At 41.8% G+C, this 24,078-nt stretch overlaps 1 protein-coding gene across 5 annotated transcripts in view; it reads right to left on the bottom strand.

Moving 5' to 3' along the window:
• Positions 1 to 24,078, bottom strand: part of LOC134224947 (G protein-activated inward rectifier potassium channel 3-like) — a 494,447-nt gene that overhangs the window by 404,552 nt on the left and 65,817 nt on the right. For all 5 annotated transcript variants that reach the window (XR_009983117.1, XM_062704608.1, XM_062704606.1 and 2 more), the window contains exon 2: positions 4,682 to 5,094. Coding sequence is in view for 4 of the 5 variants with exons in the window: in XM_062704606.1 (XP_062560590.1) it covers positions 4,682 to 5,094 (413 nt within the window). In the remaining variant the exon portion in view is untranslated. The remainder of the gene's footprint in view (positions 1 to 4,681; positions 5,095 to 24,078) is intronic.

Raw genomic sequence — 24,078 nt, 5'->3', positions numbered from 1 at the left:
CCTGTGAGGAAGTATTCTCACACAACATTTTTATCCGGATAGAATGGTGAGTGATAAATTCGTAAGCGTCGGATCGCCGGAAAATTTAATTTTACTCCCCAAACTTTCCTTCTCGTCGCCTCTCTAGATAAATTTTACAAGCACTTTTACAAAAATTCAGGATCGCAATGGGATTCGAACACATTTCATTTTTTTAAATGTTCAGAGCACCCACTATAATTACGCCACCACATTAACTGATTGAAAGCGAAGAGGAAAACTGCTGTATTGAACTTCTACTTATCGTGGCGCATCGTCAGATTCAATCAGTTTGGAAAGCCAAAGTAAGCACCATTTGATTTTCGCTTGTGCCGGAGTTTATCGCACTGTAAATTATCCAGATAAAATGTGTGGTGAAGAGATCTGTCATCGCGTGAGTGAGTGAGAAATCCGAACCTAATCTTCAAATTTGTACAAAATATACCACAAATATACATTGTTCAAATACATTTTTGAATTAGAATGACCAGAAATCTATCGAGAATTTGAATGCTAGGGACAATATTACATCAACATTGGTGCACATGCCGACGGGTTGCTTGCGCCTCTGCCAAAGTTCATTTTTGGAGTGCAAATATAAGGTACCCCGGGGCAAGTGAAAATACGGGGTAAGTGGGTACTATGCCTGCCGATTAATCGGTGAACGTTTTTAATGGTAACAATGTTCTAGAAAGATGAAGCAGAATTATCAACGAATTCGCCTGATACAAAAAAATTTGGAATCAAAACCATTTGCGGCACCATACTAATGGTATTGTTTAATCATGACTTTAAACTACTGGCAAAATCTATCACTTTTATTTGTATTCAATGAATTTACAAAAAAATAGTCGTTTCTAAATTCATCATTGATGTGGAAAGTGAATATTTTGAGCAATTAAATAATTGTGTGACATCGAAAACGATTTAAAAGTTTTGATTAAAGCCAAAATCTTAAATTTTCACTTGCCCTTAAGTTTTAACATACATGGGGCAAGTGGGACATATTTGAAAAACATTTTCGATAGAGCCATTTTACCTGTTTTTAGATTGTTGTCTAGTGAAAAATAACTTCGACACTCATATATCATATGGATCTGAATCAAATGCAGTTGATATCGTTGGTTTCGTTGTTAAGAAGTAGTGTACAGTTGATTTACCAAATGTGTATTTTACTTTCTGGAAATTATCTTCCTCGTGGAAAAGAGCAATAAACTTCATTAAATGGGTATTTTGAACTCTTGGTATTTTTGTAGAAAATGGGTAAAAAATCCACATTTACATAAACAAAAAAATTGAGGTTAGAGCGTGTAAATCAAAAACAATTCAAAACAACCCCAAATTAAGTTTTTTCTAAAAATGAAGAACTATATTTATTTATCTATTCAAATCATAATTATAAATTAAACAAACATTTTAACATTTTATGATGTTAATTATTTTCGCACGGTTTGCTTTCGGGATGTGACGGATCACCTCGAAACGAGCATCCTCGCGTGAAATCTCGAATCCCGTCCAAGCTGCTAAAGTTTACGTTACCGGATTTATCCATTTTTAAAATCAGAGAAAGTGCTGTTATCACACCGATTTCCCCTCGGATTTTCCACTCTTTTATGTTATTCACCCAGCAGATCTCGTGATGAAGAAACAGCAGCAGCGGGAGGCTTTGGAATCTGAAAAAATCAGAATCGTGGTCACAATCAACCGGGAAAAAAATGTTCTTTTGACTTACCTTATCTTCTGTGAATATGGAAATGGAGCACCTCATCAAACACTTAATTGCCATCCTCCAAACAAATTTTCAAATTCAGAAAGGCAGGCAGACGTCTTTTTCTTCAGCTGTACAACTTGTAAAATTGAAAAGCAAAAATGTCGACTTCACATTCCAAATATTGCTGTGCGTACCATTTACCCATTTTTAATTCTAACAATCGATCTTGTTAATGGAAGAAAAATACCCATTCTATGCTTTTGAAAAAATACCCATTTTTTGACATCTCAGAACAATTTCAAAAAATGGGTGAATCAACCCCATATAATGGGTACTTTCAAGCTTCCGTGCAGGCGTTCTCCAACCTATGATTTGCTTGGATTAAGGTCACTCCTGACGGAATCCAAGTTTGAAAGTGCTCGCGTTTTCGGGGGTACACCACTCGATATGGAAGCAACGCACAACTGTCATTTTTATTATTTCACGCATGCTGCGACGCAGCAAAGCTAAATCAACAAAAATGACAGTTTTGCGCTCCCTCCGTATCGAGTGGTGTGCCCCCGAAAACGCGAGCACTTTGAAACTTGGATTCCGTCAGGAGTGACCTTAACCCACCGCCCGTGTACCCAAATTTACCGACGCAACGACACCCAAGATGCGTCCCACCGAAAATAAACAATCGCTGCGAGCGGGAGCTCGCGAGAGTTCGTTTTTTTTCTTTAATAAATGTCTTGTTCCGTTCAATATTGTGTTATTGTTGAGTTTGTTGTCATACCAGATGGCGAACCGGTACTAGGTGTGTTATTTGTGTCACTTTCCCAGTTATTTTTATACACGCACCAAAGCAATAAAATTGCGATTTATTTATTACGTTCGGCTAAATAAATTCGTAATCCCCGGCCGACAGCTGGATTATGTGTTGAGCGACAAAGGTACGAAGAAAACAACTAGAGCTGGTATATTAACCACTTGTTAATTGTATTGTGATTTTATTTAATTTGTGATCAAATTCATTCTAATATTTGTACTTTGCAAAATTGGTTTTCCATTGGATATGGATTTCGGATTTAATGAAATATTGAGTTTAGCCAACAACAATATCTATAGAATGCGAAAAAAAAGCGAACGGTATTGGAAACGCTGTGGAGTTTGGTGTAAATCGAGGATTATTTTTTAATCTTACGAATAACCTAATGTATAATGTGACCAGACGTCCCGCGTTTCGCGGGACGCTGCATTTTTCAACTTCGATTTACAAATTAATTACAATTCATACAGCCTTACAAATATTTTTCCAATTTTTTTAAGCAAAAATTTATGCGAAATGCTTTTTTGGATGGTCCATTTTCAAGCCAGTGACGCAATCCAGATAGGCGTCCCGCGTTTCGCAGGACGCTTGCTGGTCACATTAGTAATGTATCTAAAACAAACTGAAAGCTACATATGTAAATTTTCCTATAAAATGTTCTTGCTTCATAAACATGTTATACCGTTTTGATTTATATTACAAACACCTTAGCACATGTTGTACATCGGATATCTCTATGGTACATTACTTAAAATATATCAATATATCAATTGTTTCTAGCTATATATCAATGCAATTATTTTGTGATACGACAGGATATTATTACCCAAGGGGTAACTAATTCTAAACTTTCGACAGTATCCAAAAATACTAACAAATATTTACTAGCGAAAAACTACGTCGTATCTACGGTAAATTGATCGAAGAGCCCTGGTTGGGGAAGCATGGAACACAACGCCACCCAGTCGATACAGTCCACCCAGTTTCACTGAACAACTACTTCTATTACTATTATTTTTTGAGCAACCTTTGCAGCCAACGTTTTGAATTGATGGTGTTAGAAACATAACATGCGGTTAGAAAGTTATCTAAAATCTGTGGAAGGTAGAAATCAGGTGTTTCCTATACGGGGAAGCACTGTGTTACATCAACTAACTGACAAACGCCATAACAACCGAACTAGGAATCGTTTCATTGTTTGACTAAAATCGTGGATACTAGAAATATCACGAAATACTATTGCGAGACAATGAGTGATATTATCGCAAAGTTTAGAGTTACTTGCCCTTGTTATTACCTAAACTACCATGAAGCTCACGAAGAACGAATCACTTTTTGCAAACTTATGCATAAAAGTAAATATTATTAGAATGATCAATGTGTATACGAAGTGGAAATCCCATAAATTCACGACACTTCTAGTGCCATTTGTCATCCAGTCACCTCAGTAGCAGACTGCTAATGCAATTTTCGCACCCTAAAAGGAAATCACGTTCGGAACAGTCAGCGAAAATTACTGTTCCCATATTTCAAGCGCCCATTGGTCGCCAGTGTTTTTTTTTTCATTTGTCTAAACTGAACATGGTGCTAGCAACATTATGAACTCACCCATCCGACCGTGCAATCCTTGCCTGGCCTGGCAACCATCCGAACACAAACGACAACGCGGAACGTGACTAAATGTAACAAAAACAACAAACGCGCAGTGCTCGGTTTAAACAGTCATCGTCATTATTTCTCTATTAAATACATTATTAACTGGAATAATATATTCGGTTGCGGCAGATTCTCACCCATATCCCATAGGGTGGCTCGAGGCCCTTTGAGGGGCTCTTCACATCATCTCATTGTTCATTTTTCGGGATCCACGAACAAAACATATATTAAGTGGTCCCGAAAAAGCGTTTCAGAAGTAATAGTGTCAATGAAATAATATTCAACACGGCTTAAATGTTGATGATTTGATAAATATTCTTATTTGATAAATATTGTTATGACAAAGTCTATGAAACTATTTTGATTATTTTTTCCGTTAAACCCAACACCCTACATTTAAAAACTCCAAATGAAACGGCGGAAAAAAGCGTAGCGTGTCACGACTCAATAAACAAACGCACGAACATAAGCCCGGAAACCCTGCCTACCTTGTTAGCGGCCCGGACGCCTCCTTCAGCGATTGCCGCAACTGCCGGTGGAATGTTCCGATGATGGACTCCCGACGTCGTCCTGTGGTGGCGCCGCCAGCGGCTCCACCCGACGCTTCCACCTGTTGTTTGCCGGATTCCGTGTCAATTGTCACCAGGACGTCGCGGGGAACTTTGTCCCGATCGTCCACGGTTTTCACTATAATGGGCATAGGGCCACCGCTGCCGGTCTTCTGGTCGGTTCCGGGCAGCAGCTTTGACCACGCCATATCACCGCCTTCTGTCCCGACCAGCTGTTGGCCTTCGGCGGTGCGACAGTCTTCGAATAGTTTTGTCATTTTGCTGAACGTAAGATTGCGGCTATAATAGTTCGAGCGGTTTGAGCATCCGTGCGAGGAGGAGTTGCGGTGAATCTGGAATATTAGAATTAAAAAAAAAACAGTTTGAAAAATAATTTTTGGAAACATATTCTTTCCTAAATAATTCGTAAAACTGTTAAAAACTTTACTATAAATAAACGTTTTGGAAGAAGTTCAAATTACGGCTTTGTTCTACAAAATGTCAATGTCACTACGTCACTCACGCGCATTCAAATCTTGGTGATGTAAGTACATGTTATGTAAGGTCTGCTTCTTAACCATGAACCCAATTTAGCTTAAACTAAAAAGTAAGAAATAAGAAGAACGAAGTAAGAAGTAGAAAGTAAGATGTAATAAGTAGGAAGTAAGAAGTAAGAAATATTAAGTAAGGAATTAGAAGTAAAAAGTAAGAAGTAAGTAAATAGTAAGAAGTAAGTAGTAAGAAGTAAAAAGTAAGAAGTGAGGAGTGAGGAGTAAGAAGTAAAAAGATCAGCGAACATCATAGAGGCCGCACCGTTGAAAGCAGAACAAAATTAATATTTTTCCCTTAATCTCCGATAAATTTCTTGTCATCGAACTTGAAGTTGAAAAATGAAAAATTTTGAGCTTTGTAGAAAAAAACCGGATTAATCCAACTAGCGGTGATGATGCGTTTCTAGATTCAATTTTTTGGTTTCGAATTAGTGTGATACATATCAAAAAGAATTGTCTACCCTACGGCTTTTGCAAACGCTATATAACGAATCAACGAACCAACCGTACATTCGATACTCCATTTTCTTCATAACTTTCGAACGCAATTACCGTGATTATTTTCAATAGTGATCAACTAGGGTTTATCCAACGTCGAAAATTGTTGTGAAATTTGTTGTGAAAAAATCGGTTGGAGATTACTGTAAGAAAAGTTGGATAATGTTTTCGGTTTTCCGTTGACACACACACACATACACACGGACAGACAGTCTCAGACTCAGTTCGACGAGCTGAGATGATTGATACATGTATCCCTGGCCCCAGGAGGTACCTCGATCGAAAATGCGTAATGGCGGATGTATTATCAATCTATACCCGACCCCTAGATGGTATCAGATTTATATCAGAACTTGATTCTTTAAGATACTACAATTCCCTGAAAACCAATTGAAAAATTCTCCAAAAATAACATTTCTCTGGAAGTATCATTTCCTCGAAGATAACATTTCTCAAAAAATAGCATGTGTCCGAAAACACAATTCTCCCGCATATGACATTTCCTCGAAAATGACATTTCCCAAACTAAGACATTTCACCGAATTTGACAAACGCCATTTCCCCGACAACGAAATATTCCGAAAATTACATTTCCCTAAAATAACAATTAGCCTAAAATAACATTTCCATGAATACATCTTTATTTCCAGAAATGTAACAAGAATTTATTTGGCGGAATATTCATTCAAAAGTGAAATCTGCCTTCTTTTGGTCACTGGATGTTCTTTAACCAATATATTACTGTTTTCATCAAATAAGGCCCTTACAAATCAATATACATAAAATTGAATTTCTGTCTGTCTGACTCTTATAGACTCGGAAACTACTGAACCGATCGGCGTGAAAATTTGTATGCAAAGATTTTAGGGGCCGGGGAAGGTTCTTAAGATGGTTCGAGACCCCTCCCCCCTTTGCAAAGAAATTCGAGTTTTCTTAGCCAATTACCATTTTTGCATTCGTATATCATGAGGATAACACGATGATACTTTATGCCCAGAAAAATCGAAACGATTTCCGAACCAAAAATTTCCTAGGCCGGCACCGAGAATCGAACCCAGCCATCATTAGCACCCAGTCAACATTTATATACGTATAGCTAATGATATAAGTAATAATATACAAGCAAACTAATTCGTATATAATGCACAAAATCGCCATATACCTACTAAAGTGGAGGCCATATACATACTGAATAACGACTTTCCCGAGTTTTCTAAGGCATTAATACGATTCGGTGAAAATAATTAAAAAATAAAAGTAAACAACACTGTCTCGAACATTCGACCACTGGATCTGAAGGCAGATGCTTTACCCATGTACTACTCAGCAACTCTTGAAAAGCAGTAGAGCTTTGGCAATCATAATCATATAGTATACGATACATACTGCATTGATACGATTTAAGTACCTTGTTGCTCTACGTATAAATGTAGCTTGAATCGTATATGAAAACAGATTTTGATTATTCCGATAATTATCATACATAATAACGATAATGCAGCATTGCAAACGACTCTCCATGCATGTAAACAATAATGAAATGTCAACACCAGTAGTGATTTATATCCCTTTGATTACGTTCGAGCTGTTTAATTCGGATGTTTTTAGTTGTTTGAGTCATTGTCGGGGAGTGATAAAAGCGTAGAAGTGAAAGTTAGAATTCGAAAATATCGGGTAGAGTGAAGTAGGTTAGTGAAAATGAAATTAATTTCATCGAAATGTGCTGTGCAGTGGTGTTTGATAAACGCTCTGAAGTAACAAAATATATAGGTACATCGCGTATGAATATACGATTAAAATGACAACACGCGTATGTATAAGCGATTTTTGTGATTCAATCCGATTACACTGATATTTTTTATACTGATTTATGACTTTTTTGAAAACAGTCGCATATATTCCATTCCTAGTTATTATTTACGACAGTAATCATATTTTGACTATCTTTATAAGTAGTCATATACGAATGTGGTATAAAAAAGCAGTATATGCGATAAAATTTCTCCCTTCATATACGATCTGTGGTTGACTGGGCATGGTCTTGTTTTGTAGCCGCGCTTAAGGACACCCACCCACCCAACCAACACAGAGGGACAGAGAAACATGTATGTGTACTGTTTACAAAGGTCAGATTTGATTCTCATATGGATACAGAAACGTCAGTGGGATACGTTTGCGTAATGTCAGCTGCAAAACAAGTCCATTTCGCGAGATAGGGATGCCACCGACCTGGAAAAAACGTTGAATAATATGTTAAGAACTTGCTTCTGAACTAAAATATAAAATCTAAAGATTCGGGAGCATCCATTTGAGAGAAATGAAGCACTTTTTCCAAAATGCTCGTAGCTTCGTTGCATGAGCCTTGGGGAGCATCCACAAATTACGTAACGCTTTGAGGGGGGAGGGGGGTTGGCCAAAGTGTGACGATCCATACAAAATTTTCAGACGTTTCATACAAAAAGTGTGACATGGGGGGGAGGGGGGGTTGAAAATGCCCAATTTTTGCGTTACGTAATTAATGGATCTTCCCTTGGTAGGCTACTTCTAAGTGTCTCGGAAGCTTCCTTCTAAGTTGCTCGTAAGCCTTCTTTCAAGTAACTTGTAAGCCACCTTTCAACAGGCTCCGAAGAGAAGAGATTCGGAAGCCTCCTACCCAGAGCGTAGGAAGCCCCTTTTCAAAAGGCTCAGAAGCTTCCTTTCAAAAGAATCAGAAACCTCTTTTCAAGAGTCTTCAAAACCTTTTTTCAAGAGTCTCGTAAGCCTCCTTTCAAAAGGCTCGTGAGCCTCGTTCAAGAGGCTAGAAAGTCTATTTCCAAGAGCCTGAGAAACTTGGAGGCTTCCGAGCCTCTTGAAAAATGACTTCCGAGCATTCACTTGTCCTAAGACGAGTTTATACCATCCCATTGAATTCCACCACTTAATTGTATCTTGACAGATACGTATTTCGACCTCAACAGTAAGGCCGTCTTCAGTGTCTCGTACTTGACTCGACTTTTTCCGAGCATTTTGAAAGGAGGCTTCCGAGCCTCTTGAAAGGAGGCTTCCGAGCCTCTCGAAAGGAGGCTTCCGAGCCTCTTGAAAGGAGGCTTTCGAGCCTCTTGAAAGGAGACTTTCGAGCCTCTTAAAAGGAGGCTTCCGAGCCTCTTAAAGGAGGCTTCCGAGCCTCTTAAAAGGAGGCTTCCGAGCCTCTTAAAGGAGGCTTCCAAGCCTGTTGAAAGGAAGCTTCATGAGGCCTCTTGAAAGGAGGCTTCCGAGCCTCTTGAAAGGAGGCTTCCGAGCCTCTTGAAAGGAGGCTTCCGAGCCTCTTGAAAGGAGGCTTTTGAGCCTTTGAAAGGTGGCTTCCAAGCCTTTTGAAAGGAGGCTTCCAGCCTCTTGAAAGGAGGCTTCTGAGCCTCTTGAAAGGAGGCTTCGAGCCTCTTGAAAGGAGGCTTCTGAGCCTCTTGAAAGGAGGCTTCCGAGCCTCTTGAAAGGAGGCCTGAGCCTCTTGAAAGGAGGCTTCTGAGCCTCTTGAAAGGAGGCTTGAGCCTCTTGAAAGGAGGCTTCCTGAGCCTCTTGAAAGGAGGCTTCCAGCCTCTTGAAAGGAGGCTCTGAGCCTCTTGAAAGGAGGCCTGAGCCTCTTGAAAGGAGGCTCTGAGGCCTCTTGAAAGGAGGCTCTGAGCCTCTTGAAAGGAGGCTTCTGAGCCTCTTGAAAGGAGGCTTCCTGAGCCTCTTGAAGAGAGGCTTCCGAGCCTCTTAAAAATAGGCTTCCGAGCTTCTTGAAAGAAGACTTCTGAGACTCTTGAAAAGAAGCTTCTAAGACTCTTGAAAGTAGGCTTCTGAAACTCTTGAAAGGAGGCTTCTGAGCCTCTTGAAAGGAGGCTTCTGAGCCTCTTGAAAGGAGGCTTCTGAGCCTCTTGAAAGGAGGCTTCCAAGCCACTTGACAGGAGGCTTCCGAGCCTTTTGAAAGGAGGCTTCTGAGCCTCTTGAAAGGAGGCTCTGAGCCTCTTGAAGGAGGCTTCTGGAGCTCTTGAAAGGAGGCTTCTGAGCCTCTTGAAAGGAGGCTTCTGAGCCTCTTGAAAGAAGGCTTCTGAGCTCTTGAAAGGAGGCTTCTGAGCCTCTTGAAAGGAGGCTCTGAGCCTCTTGAAAGGAGGCTTCTGAGCCTCTTGAAAGGAGGCTTCCGAGCCTCTTGAAAGGAGGCTCTGAGGCCTCTTGAAAGGAGGCTTCCTGAGCCTCGAAAGGAGGCTTCCGAGCCTCTTGAAAGGAGGCCTGAGCCTCTTGAAAGGAGGCTTCTGAGCCTCTTGAAAGGAGGCTTCCTGAGCCTCTTGAAAGGAGGCTTCCTGAGCCTCTTGAAGGAGGCTTCTGAGCCTCTTGAAAGGAGGCTCTGAGCCTCTTGAAAGGAGGCTTCTGAGCCTCTTGAAAGGAGGCTTCTGAGCCTCTTGAAAGGAGGCTTCCTGAGCCTCTTGAAAGGAGGCTTCCTGAGCCTCTTGAAAGAAGGCTTCCTGAGCCTCTTGAAAGGAGGCTTCCTGAGCCTCTTGAAGGAGGCTTCTGAGCCTCTTGAAAGGAGGCCTGAGCCTCTTGAAAGGAGGCTTCTGAGCCTCTTGAAAGGAGGCTTCTGAGCCTCTTGAAAGGAGGCTTGAGCCTCTTGAAAGGAGGCTTGAGCCTCTTGAAAGGAGGCTTCTGAGCCTCTTGAAAGGAGGCTTCCTGAGCCTCTTGAAAGGAGGCTCTGAGCTCTTGAAAGGAGGCTTCTGAGCCTCTTGAAAGGAGGCTTCCGAGCCTCTTGAAGGAGGCTTCTGAGCCTCTTGAAAGGAGGCTCTGAGCTCTTGAAAGGAGGCTTCTGAGCCTCTTGAAAGGAGGCTTCCAGGCCTCTTGAAAGGAGGCTCTGAGGCCTCTTGAAAGGGAGGCTTTGAGCCTCTTGAAAGGAGGCTTCTGAGCCTCTTGAAAGGAGGCCTGAGCCTCTTGAAAGGAGGCTTCCTGAGCCTCTTGAAAGGAGGCTTCTGAGCCTCTTGAAAGGAGGCTTCCTGAGCCTCTTGAAAGGAGGCTTCTGAGCCTCTTGAAAGGAGGCTTCTGGAGCCTCTTGAAAGGAGGCTTCCTGAGCCTCTTGAAAGGAGGCTTCTGAGCCTCTTGAAAGGAGGCTTCTGAGCCTCTTGAAAGGAGGCTTCCTGAGCCTCTTGAAAGGAGGCTTCTGAGCCTCTTGAAAGAAGGCTTCTGAGCCTCTTGAAAGGAGGCTTCTGAGCCTCTTGAAAGGAGGCTTCTGAGCCTCTTGAAAGGAGGCTTGAGCCTCTTGAAAGGAGGCTTCTGAGCCTCTTGAAAGGAGGCTCTGAGCCTCTTGAAAGGAGGCTTCTGAGCCTCTTGAAAGGAGGCTTCCTGAGCCTCTTGAAAGGAGGCTTCGAGCCTTTGAAAGGAGGCTCTGAGCCTCTTGAAAGGAGGCTTCTGAGCCTCTTGAAAGGAGGCTTCTGAGCCTCTTGAAAGGAGGCTTCCTGAGCCTCTTGAAAGGAGGCTTCCTGAGCCTCTTGAAGGAGGCTTCCGAGGCCTCTTGAAAGGAGGCTCTGAGCCTCTTGAAAGGAGGCCTGAGGCCTCTTGAAAGGAGGCTCTGAGCCTCTTGAAAGGAGGCTTCTGAGCCTCTTGAAAGGAGGCTCTGAGCCTCTTGAAAGGAGGCTTCCTGAGCCTCTTGAAAGGAGGCTTCCTGAGCCTCTTGAAAGGAGGCTTCCTGAGCCTCTTGAAAGGAGGCTTCCTGAGCCTCTTGAAAGGAGGCTTCCTGAGCCTCTTGAAAGGAGGCTTCCGAGCCTCTTGAAAGGAGGCTTCCGAGCCTCTTGAAAGGAGGCTTCCGAGCCTCTTGAAAGGAGGCTTCCGAGCCTCTTGAAAGGAGGCTTCCGAGCCTCTTGAAAGGAGGCTTTCGAGGAATAAATGTTTTTTTTTTAGAAATTTTATTTCGAAGGGTTGTCATACAATCGTTCTTTAATGCATTTCACCCCACGTAATTTTACTATCTTTTACTTTACTTCATACTTACACGTACACTTCATTTTCACTTGTCATAAGACAAGTTTGTACAATCCCATTTAATTCCACCACTTAATTGTATCTTGACAGATACGTATTTCAACCTCAACAGTAAGGTCGTCTTCAGTGTCGAGACTGAGTAGTACGAGAGTCGAGTACGAGACACTGAAGACAACCTTACTGTTGAGGTCGAAATACGTATCTGTCAAGATACAATTAAGTGGTGGAATTAAATGGGATTGTACAAACTTGTCTTATGACAAGTGAAGACATTCCACTAAAAAGCTCAAAATATTTTTTCTTACTTCATTTTTATTTATTTAGTCCACATATAAACAGATAACACTGATTCAACAATTTGACGGCACAATAGAGTCTCTCCATCCTCGAATGCGCCCCACGCTCGCCGAATCGTTCTGTACCTGGTCAGCCCACCCCGTTCTTTACGCTTCACGCCAGCTTCACGTACCGGCCAGCCTGCCCATCGTACCCTTCCGTCTATTACTACCTTCTGGATACTAGTTTTGCCGTAGAGCTGGGCGAGCTCGTGGTTCATCCTTCGCCACCACACACCGTTTTCTTGCATACCACTAAAGATGGTCATAACCACCCGTTTCTCGAATACTCCAAGTGCTTGCTAGTCCTCCTCTAGCATGATCCAAGTTTCATGTCCGTAGAGGACTACCGGTCTTGTGAGCGTTTTGGCAGTTCCATGAACCGAGTTTCCAATCGCTAGTCTCTTTTCGTCGCAGTGGTCTTCGTCAATTGTTCCGGTCTGTATTCTCTCGCCGATTATTCGTTGCTGTTGTCTTTTAAAGCTGGCTTGCAGGGCCTAACACTAATTTCCGCAGGACCATGGTTCACAATTTTGCTTGGAGTCCCTAACTGGCACTCGGACGACGGTCAGCCGCCCCTGACATGGGGATTGGACGCTGTTGTGAACTGCTCCTAACATGGAGAACACCCTGTCAGCATACGATCATAGTTCTCAACGGGTTTTGTTACCCGATCTTCCCGGTGCTGGCTTGGCACCACAAGGAGGAAGGGATAGCAGTTGCTGGGTAAGATGCTAAGGACCGGTAGATATGATATATTTTATTCCTTTAGGTACGCGAAGTACCAATGGTATGCTTTAACCAGCATTCGCCTTGCCTTTCGTACACTACATCTAATATATTTATGCCTAACGAGGTATACCCATATAAATTAAAGCATAAATTCCAAGTGAATCTAAAAAAAATAAAGAATGAATTTTCAAAAGTTCAAAGCAACCAATCGCATAAATCATCAACACGGGTCAAGTGTAAATCGAATCGAATCTAGATAGATAAACATTTGACAACAGCAAAGAAGGTCTAGCCCTCAGGCGGTTCCAAAATCTCCCGGCGCAGAGGCACCCCAATTGAAAGGTCGTTATAATTCATATCTGAAGTGTCCATAATTATTCTGCTTCCTCTAAAGGCATATCTGATCATCTCTGAACCCTATAAATCATATTAAAAAATATAGCAACAGAACCTGTTTGCCTATGGTTGGTAGTACCATCGTAAGAAGTTTCTCAAGCATAAGGGAGAGAGAACAGCATTTCATCCTATTCGGAGCCCCTATTATTTATCGTCATTCAGAAGAATTTAGGCATTCAACTAGTTTGCCGAATCATGTCGTTTTGAATCCGTTAAAAAAATCATTCACGACAGCGTGTTTCTTGACCCTGAAGCCCTTCTTTTTTTCGTTTGCAACCCGTGATTAATATCATAACATTACCGGACAGTGTTTTCGAACGCTGCACTGATCATGTGATAGAACCGTTTTTATCCTCTACGTTAGGGATTCCCATGTCTACCACCAACTTATGCAAGTCAGCTCGTATGCATTTGTTACTATATGATGTGACTGATCTTATACAAACGTATTATTGCATTTTTTTCCCATCGACTATTTTGTTTTGATTGATTTCACTCATGCATTTTGAATATCTCTTTCCTCAGAGAGCAGCTTTTCTGTTAAATGTCAGATTTTGTGATAGGGAATATAATCAAAACTAGCAGATACAGAAACAAACGTTCGCTTTAAAAATACACCTAATAGGTATTTATGTTCGAAAAGTAGAAACCATTGTTCCAATATAATATTCCGCAGAATAAAATGAAAATTTTGGTGTTCAGGTGACCAACATTTATCCGCAGCATGTATCCCCCATCGTGCATGACGAGTTGATCATATTTTTTAGAAAAATATCAAAGCTACTTCGAAGAGGAAACTTATTTTTGACCCAAATATTCCGAAATTACTTTGACATCTTTCTAAAATGTGATACATAAAAAGATTATATTTTGTTTTGAGAAATAAGCCAACACATAGATCGATGGGGGCAGCAGGGACTATGTCCAAGGGCTTGACGATCCCTCCCCAGGCCATCTGCGAGTTGTGGCGCCTGCCTAGGATGTGGTGGGGTTTGACAGTGGGCCCTGTTAAACCTCTATAAAAAGCTGCATGTATCCGCAAGTAGGCTCCGCCAAAGCGACCGTGTGCCGCTCGAAGCGCGCAAGCCCAAGTCCTGGTGTTAGGTGGGACGCTAAACAGCCCTGACACGACGGCCCTCCGACGAGACAGGAGGTTTGCGCAGGCCCAATAAGCCGCCTTTAAAAACAACTATTACGAACGACATAGAAGATAATACGACTCGATACAATCGGCAACGACCCGACGATTAAAGGATCACGATTGGAAGCTTGGAACATGGAACTGCAAGTCGCTAGGTTTCGCAGGTTGCGACAGGATGATCTACGATGAATTACATCCCCGCAACTTCGATGTCGTAGCGCTGCAGGAAATCTGCTGGACAGGACAGAAAGTGTGGAAAAGCGGGCATCGAGCGGCTACCTTCTACCAAAGCTGTGGCACCACCAACGAGCTGGGAACCGGCTTCATAGTGCTGGGAAAGATGCGCCAACGCGTGATTGGGTGGCAGCCAATCAACGCAAGGATGTGCAAGCTGAGGATAAAAGGCCGTTTCTTCAACTATAGCATCATCAACGTGCACTGCCCACACGAAGGGAGATCCGACGACGAGAAAGAAGCGTTCTATGCGCAGCTGGAGCAGACATACGATGGATGCCCACTGCGGGACGTCAAAATCGTCATCGGTGACATGAACGCTCAGGTAGGAAGGGAGGAAATGTATAGACCGGTCATCGGACCGGATAGTCTGCATACCGTATCGAACGACAACGGCCAACGATGCATAAACTTTGCAGCCTCCCGCGGAATGGTAGTCCGAAGCACTTTCTTCCCCGTAAGAATATCCACAAGGCCACATGGAAATCACCTAATCAAGTAACGGAAAACCAAATCGACCACGTTCTAATCGACGGTAAATTCTTCTCCGACATCACGAACGTACGCACTTACCGCAGTGCGAATATTGAATCCGACCACTACCTCGTCGCAGTATGTCTGCGCTCAAAACTCTCGACGGTGATCAACACGCGTCGAAGTCGTCCGCCGCGGCTTAACATTGGGCGGCTACAAGACGGTAGACTAGCCCAAGACTACGCGCAGCAGCTGGAAGTGGCACTCCCAACGGAAGAGCAGCTAGGCGCAGCATCTCTTGAAGATGGCTGGAGAGATATTCGATCTGCCATTGGAAGCACCGCAACCGCTGCACTAGGCACGGCGCCCCCGGATCAGAGAAACGACTGGTATGACAGCGAATGTGAGCAGTTAGTTGAGGAGAAGAATGCAGCATTGGCGAGACTGCTGCAACACCGCACGAGGGCAAACGAGGTACGATACAAACGGGCGCGGAATAGACAAAACATGATTTTTCGGAGGAAAAGCGCCAGCAGGAAGATCGAGACCGTGAAGATACGGAGGAACTGTACCGCGCTAATAACGCACGAAAGTTCTATGAGAAGTTGAACCGTTCACGTAAGGGCCACGTGCCACAGCCCGATATGTGTAAGGACATAAACGGGAACCTTCTTACGAACGAGCGTGAGGTGATCCAAAGGTGGCGGCAGCACTACGAAGAGCACCTGAATGGCGATATGGCAGACAACGGTGGCGGTATGGTAATGAACCTAGGAGCACGCGCGCAGGACATGCGACTTCCGGCTCCGAATCTCCAGGAAATCCAGGAGGAGATCGGCCGGCTGAAAAAAAAACAAAGCCCCTGGAGTTGACCAACTTCCAGGAGAGCTGTTTAAACACGGTGGTGAAGCACTGGCTAGAGCGCTGCACTGGGTGATTACCAAGGTTTGGGAGGATGAGGTTCTGCCGCAGGAGTGGATGGAAGGTGTCGTGTGTCCCATCTACAAAAAGGGCGATAAGCTGGATTGTAGCAACTACCGCGCAATCACATTGCTGAACGCCGCCTACAAGGTACTCTCCCAAATTTTATGCCGTCGACTAACACCAATTGCAAGAGAGTTCGTGGGGCAGTACCAGGCGGGATTTATGGGTGAACGCTCTACCACAGACCAGGTGTTCGCCATACGTCAGGTATTGCAGAAATGCCGCGAATACAACGTGCCCACACATCATCTATTTATCGACTTCAAAGCCGCATATGATACAATCGATCGGGACCAGCTATGGCAGCTAATGCACGAAAACGGATTTCCGGATAAACTGATACGGTTGATCAAGGCGACGATGGATCGGGTGATGTGCGTAGTTCGAGTTTCAGGGCATTCTCGAGTCCCTTCGAAACCCGTAGAGGGTTACGGCAAGGTGATGGTCTTTCGTGTCTGCTATTCAACATCGCTTTGGAGGGAGTAATACGAAGGGCAGGGATAGACACGAGTGGTACGATTTTCACGAAGTCCGTCCAGTTATTTGGTTTCGCTGACGACATTGATATCATGGCACGTAACTTTGAGAGGATGGAGGAAGCCTACATCAGACTGAAAAGCGAAGCTAAACGGATTGGACTAGTCATCAACACGTCGAAGACGAAGTACATGATAGGAAGAGGCTCAAGAGAGGTCAATGTGAGCCACCCACCACGAGTTTCTATCGGTGGTGACGAAATCGAGGTGGTTGAAGAATTCGTGTACTTGGGCTCACTGGTGACCGCCGATAACGATACCAGCAGAGAAATTCGGAGACGCATAGTGGCTGGAAATCGTACGTACTTTGGACTCCGCAAGACGCTCCGATCGAATAGAGTTCGCCGCCGTACCAAACTGACTATCTACAAAACGCTTATAAGACCGGTAGTTCTCTACGGACACGAGACCTGGACGATGCTCGTGGAGGACCAACGCGCACTGGGAGTTTTCGAAAGGAAAGTGTTGCGTACCATCTATGGTGGGTTGCAGATGGCGGACGGTACGTGGAGGAGGCGAATGAACCACGAGTTGCATCAGCTGTTGGGAGAACCATCCATCGTTCACACCGCGAAAATCGGAAGACTGCGGTGGGCCGGGCACGTAGCCAGAATGTCGGACAGTAATCCGGTGAAAATGGTTCTCGACAACGATCCGACGGGAACAAGAAGGCGAGGTGCACAGCGGGCAAGGTGGATCGATCAGGTGGAGGACGACTTGCGGACCCTCCGCAGACTGCGTGGTTGGCGAAGTGCAGCCATGAACCGAGCTGAATGGAGAAGTCTTTTATGTGCAGCACAGGCCACTCCGGCCTTAGTCTGATGATAAATAAATAAATAAATAGATCGATTCGAAGACATTGAAATCTGCTAGAGGCCTTTCTCGATGATCCACCTTGCAGTAGTGTGATGCATCAGATGCGTTTACCACGAACAACGGATGCACGTGGGAAGCCAGCACTAAAATAGGGTTCTTCGATTGTCCATCAGCAGAAAAGGGTGGGTAAATATTTTCACCATCCAACGTAAACGTAAACATAAAAGCGAACTCTTCCAGTCTAGGAGCGAAGAGTAAACAACCTGCTCGATTAGAATGACGAGCTGGGCGCCCACGTCAGGTAGGAAGTAATTTGTAACGAAACGATCATATGAGTGAAGACATTGAGATATGTATATCGTTGAGCATTTAGTATTTGTTTATGTCAGTTATTTTAATTTTCCGAGTATTGCCAACAATTATAAACTGCAGTTAAAATGAATCAGATTGATTTTTAAGTCAATGCTATTTCTAGCTTCCTGAACACACATTATGTCCTTCATTTTCATTAACCCATATACTAATAATTTCTATTAATATTTCCGTAATCGAGGTTGTTTAAATGTCACACAAAGCGAGCCACACAAGCTTGACGTACTTTGCCAACCAATGAGCTGCTTTTTGACAACCAGTTTTCTCCAGCCCGCTTACCACAGCCCGCTTTCACCTTACCCCGATCAACGATGATCGAAGTAGTCCGGAATACAGCGCTAACAGCATCAGACTTCTTAGGCTGTGAACCATTCCACCGATTCGTTTAACTTTTAGTTAAAAGTTGACAGTTCGATGGTTATTTCGCCGTGGTTAAAAATAACCCTGCTCCGAAGCATGGTTAGATTTGACAGTTCGTTAGTTAAACTTTGCTCGCGAGAAAATTGGCGCCAAATCCATTTCGTTCCGAATAACTATCAATCTGTCAAAACTCAAATGGGTCGGCTTCGGAGTAAAATTTTAACCACGATGGGAAAATAACCATCGAAGTGTCAAATTTTAACTAAAAGTTAAACGAATCGGTGGAATGGTTCACAGCCTTAACAAGCAAGCTGTCGATGCAATTATCTACCCACAAGTAAACAACGTAATTTATTACGGAGCCTATAGTTGGGGTGTTCACGTGAAAAAATGAACAAGATTCCCATCCGGTTCAAACTCAAACAAATTGGAATGTTTCTGACCAACGCAATATCCTAATACTATAGATAGTAGAATCTATAGATGAGCGAAAGCACGGCTGAGTCGATTTTTTTGACCGTGCACACGCGCAAATGGCGTCACAGCCCTTAACATTTACATTGAAATCGTGACGTCATGCTCGTTTGGAGACACGTTTGACAGTTCGTTTGGAGACAGAGGATTTATCTTCGCTCATCTATATATTCCACTATCTATACCTAATACCTATCCGAGTCTGCAAAGATGGCCAAATTTGATTGCACTGCACACCGTTCTCGAACCTGTGTCTGTCCACTAAGTTCTGTATATTTATGATCTTGTTCTAGACCCCTTTGGAAAACGGCATTCTTGGTGGGCAGTAGCTAATCTCGGGTTACGACAAGATTATTATTATTCTTTTCTCCGTTACACACAGCTGGCAACGACCCGTCGAAAAGTGGTGGTGGCGTTAGATTAAAATGAAAACGCCGCAAGGAAAATTTAAACAAATCCATAGAAATTTTAGAAGTTGCCAATAAAGAAATCTGAGTCCAAGCATTTTTTTTAAACCATAAATACACATTATATGCATTAAGAATTTTAAATGCTAAAGCTGAAATGAAAATTTCCAAACTACTTTTTAAGCTTTTTTCTTTATGGAAGTTATCTAATTTTCGATGGCATTTAGTTTTATGTATTATAGTTGAAATTTGGATTTTTTTTTCCAATATTGGTAATTTTTAATCTTTGTATGAAAAATTTATAATTCTTTATGGAGAGTAAATTTTGTTGCCATGGCGTAATAGTGATTGATCGTATCGTCAGATGACAAGAATTTACATTGTTAAACGCAATTATATGCACGTTTTGCTGTAGTACCGGTAGAACCATACCGATGCAACAATAGAAAATCATAGAGAATGTTACGTTTACCATTTTAATCGTGAGATTGAATTAAAAGATCTGATGTTTGACAACTAATGCAGGTGCGATAAGGTTTGTCCTTGGGATTGGAATGATAAAAGAGATGCTAGAAATGTTTGTCAACAGCGTCTTTATTTGTTTGACGGAGTTTATAGATAAATAATTATCTTTCAGAATCCTTATACTGTTTTGACAATTTTCAATATAAAAACGTCGAAGACAGTTTTTTTTAAATTTTGTTAGGAGATCTTCTCACATCGTAGTGTTCTACTACGATACGCGTCGGAGTAAATATCACGTGATCAATGCACAGGTCAATACAGGATATTGCATGTGCAGTGTGCACTTCCTCACACGCCACAGCAGAACCTTTAAAATGTCGTATGTCTGAAATCACTGGACGTCGATGATCGTGCCACAATTTATTCTTTCAATTACAGAAGGTGTTTTAATTGCTGCTATTTTCCGTAACGATTACGGCGATTGTTAGATGATTGATGGTGGATGCCTTTCTGAAGTGTAATTCTACGGTGCCATAAGTTGTGTTCAGCACGTACGTTGTGGTTGTGGGTGATTTTTAACAGTTATGATTCAATCATTAGCGAGAGATTTATAGCTCAATGCTTGCAGGAGCAGGAAAATTATCAGCTGGCTGTCATTCAATTGCCTGTATCCATAGACGCGCTAGAGCGTAGACGTGGCACAACTGACAGCGTAGTCTAAGGGGTATGACGTCGCGAGCTTGGCCTCCAAAAGTTTCTCCCTTAATTCTTCTATAAGTTGAATGACAAAATATCGCCATTTTTAGATTTGTACCTAACAAAGAACAACCTAGACCCGGTTTTCCATTCTAACTTCAGCTTTCCAATTTCCAGAAAGTAGATGTTTCCTGAAGGGAAAAAGTGCGATAAATCGATTGCGCGGGGTTTCGTGCTGGTCAGACCACTTGAAAGTGCCCGTTTTGCCCAAATTTCCCTAAAAATCACAATATTTCTACTATGCCTTGAGCTGACGCTGAAATTTTTTCAATAATTATAAGTTTCCTAAGCGAAAAAGTGTGATAAATTGATTGCGAGGGGTTTCGTGCTGGTCAGACCACTTTGAAGTGCCCATTTTGCCCAAATTCCCTTGATATCACAATATTTCTACTATGCCTCGAACTGACGCTAATATTTTTTCAATAATTATAAGTTTCATGAAGGGAAAAAGTGTGATAAATCGATTGCGAGGGGTTTCGTGCTGGTCAGACCACTTTGAAGTGCCCATTTTGCCCAAATTCCCCTAAAAATCACAACATTTCTACTATGCCTCGAACTGACGCTGATATTTCTTCAATAATTATAAATTTCATGAAGAGAAAAAGTGTGATAAATCAATTGCGAGGGGTTTCGTGCTGGTCAGACCACTTTGAAGTGCCCATTTTGCCCAAATTCCCTTGATATCACAATATTTCTACTATGCCTCGAACTGACGCTAATATTTTTTCAATAATAATAAGTTTCATGAAGGGAAAAAGTGTGAAAAATCGATTGCGCGGGGTTTCGTGCTGGTCAGACCACTTAAAAGTGCCCATTCTGCCCAAATTCCCCTAAAAATCACAATATTTCTACTATGCCTTGAACTGACGCTGATATTTTTTCAATAATTACAAGTTTCCGGAAGCGAAAAAGTGTGATAAATCGATTGCGTGCTGGTCCGACCGCTTAAAAGTGCCCATTTTGCCCAATTCCCTTGGAATCACAATATTTCTACTATGCCTCGAACTGATGCTGATAGTTTTTCAATAATTATAAGTTTCATGAAGGGAAAAAGTGTGATAAATCAATTGCTAGGAATTTCGTGCTGGTTAGACCATTCCGAAGTGCCCATTTTGCCCCAATTCCCCTTGAAGCACAATATAAAAAAAAACGTGTGATAAATCGATTGTAAAAAAGTACTATAAATCAATTGCGCGGGATTTCGTGCTGGTCAGTCCACTTTAACATGCCCATTTTACCCAAATTCCTCTGAAATAACAATATTTCAGTTGTGCATCGAACTGACGCTGATGTATGGAACTCTGAGCCTTCATTCGAGACATGTGTTCTCTTCTAAAGGTTGGTATCGTGTTCAAAAGAATTTTTTTTCTATCTCAATCACATGTTAAATTCCGTTCACTGAATCGGAAAAGTAAATAATCGAAACAAAATTCTTACAGCAGTATCCACATAAAAAGAACAAAAAACAAAATTGGCATTTGTAAGGTTCCCACGCAAAGTAATGAGAGCTGTCACTTTACTTTCGGAAAAATATTCTGCTCGATTATTCCGTAAGTAAAAGTGACAATTTGCTCCATGCAGATCAGTTGTCAAAATTCCTCTTGGTAATATTGAACAAAATTCCGTAACCTCTCTACTTTTTAAGTCGATACTGGCCTTAAGACAAGACTGATAAATGCTTAAAAGTAAGGAAAGAGAGGGGAAATGCATGTTTCATATCTTACCGTCAGCCGTAAAAATGCATTCTTCGGAAAAAGAGATCATATCTCCTCTTGCCTTAAACCGAGAAAATGTGAATTTAAAATAAGAATCATATTCTTTCTTGCCTTCCACCAGGTAAATGCATCCCTCAAAGAAGGGATCATATATCCCCTTGCCTTAAACCGAGCGAATGACTGAATTCAAAGAAAAAAAATCCAGATTGATCCACCTAGCAGTGATTGCCTTTCTCGTGCATTCGTGCATTGTTAAACAACCCAATCAAACAATCAAATGCATTATCGGAAAATTCGTTGAAATGCTGAATTATTTGTGACATTAATTTTAAAATCACTAAGTAAAGTATTATTAGCGTGCGCGTTTTATGCGAGATTTTTTATTATATCAGAAAGCTGCAGAAACGTTCTGGTGTTATGCGTCGTAGCTTGCATGCAGTCAAAGCTTGCGTTTCAATTGTTGTACATACTAAACTGCTGTTATACGCATAACTGTCCCATGTATATAGGAAATCCAAGCAAACATGTGACAAATGTGCGTATGACGGCAGTGAAGTCGTGTACTAAATCGAGTAGAAGAGCTTGCATGGGTTGATACTTCAAGGCATTTTATGGCATGCTATAACTTAATTACTATGTTTCATAACTATTTTAATATTTAGATTTTTTGGAATGCGCAATCGTTATGAAATTCAATAGTGATCAACTACGCTTTATTCTCTGTAACTTGATGCAAGAGAATCGGTTTAGAATTAGTATGTGAATTTACACGCACACACACACATACACACGGACAAACAGACACTTACTCAGTTCGTCGAGCTGAGTCGATTGGTATATAACATTATGGGTCTCTGTTCTCTGAGCTATAAAATGTTCGATATTGGAGTGAAATGATAGCATTTCGGTACAACTTTGTTGCACGAGAATAGCAAAATCCATATTCCCTCTTGCTTTCTGTTGGGCAAATGCTTGACTTACCTTAAACCAAGCGACTACACGAATTAAAAGAAGGAATCAAATATATCTTATAAACCATGAAAATACATCAATTGAAAGAAGGAATCAAATTGATTAACATTGATTCCAGTTAAAAAAAATTACTTTAGAAGCATTTGAATAAAAGGGATTCATATCTTCCTTTTCCATACGCCGGGAAAATGCATCCTTTGAAGAAAGAATCACACAAGACAAAGTGTGTTTGAACAATATGTTTCTACCTCCTGAAGAATGTTCTTCATTGAATTTTATCGTCTTTTCCGAAACATTTCGTAACATTTTTATTGAGAAAATATCAGCGTCACTTCAAGGTAAAGGGAAAATATTGTGATTTTCAAGAGAATTGTGCAAAATGGACACTTCAAAGTGGTCTGACCAGCACGAAACCCCACTCAATCGAATAATCGCACTTTTTTCCTTCAGGAAACATATATTTATTAAAGAAATATCAGCGTCAGTTCGAGGCATAGCAGAAATATCGATTTTAAGGGAAATATCGGCAAAATGGGCACTTTAAAGAGGTCTGACCAGCACGATACCACCCGCAATCGATTTAGCGCACTTTTTCCCTTCATGAAACATATATTTATTGAAGAAATATCAGCGTCAGTTTAAGGCATAGTAGAAATATTGTGATTTCAGGGGAATTAGGGCAAAATGGGCACTTGAAAGTGTTCTGACCAGCACGAAACCCCTCGCAATCGATTTATCACACTTTTTCCCTTCAGGAAACTTATAATTATTGAAAAAATATCAGCGTCAGTTCAAGGCATAGTAGAAATATTGTGATTTTTAGGGCAATTTGGGCAAAATGGGCACTTTCAAGTGGTCTGACCAGCACGAAACCCCGCGCAATCGATTTTTCACACTTTTTTCCTTCACGAAACTTTCAATTATTGAAAAAATATTAGCGTCAGTTCGAGGCATAGTAGAAATATTGTGATATCAAGGGAATTTGGGCAAAATGGGCACTTCAAAGTGGACTGACCAGCACGACACCCCTCGCAATTGATTTATCACACTTTTTCTCTTCATGAAACTTATAATTATTGAAAAAATATCAGCGTCAGTTCGAGGCATAGTAAAAATATTGTGATTTTTAGGGGAATTTGG

The sequence above is a fragment of the Armigeres subalbatus genome, chromosome 3, assembly GCF_024139115.2.
Source record: "Armigeres subalbatus isolate Guangzhou_Male chromosome 3, GZ_Asu_2, whole genome shotgun sequence".
NCBI classification, from domain to species: Eukaryota; Metazoa; Arthropoda; class Insecta; order Diptera; family Culicidae; genus Armigeres; species Armigeres subalbatus.
The sequence above is the reverse complement of the archived record's forward strand: the minus strand, read 5'-3'. Positions and strand labels throughout refer to the sequence as shown.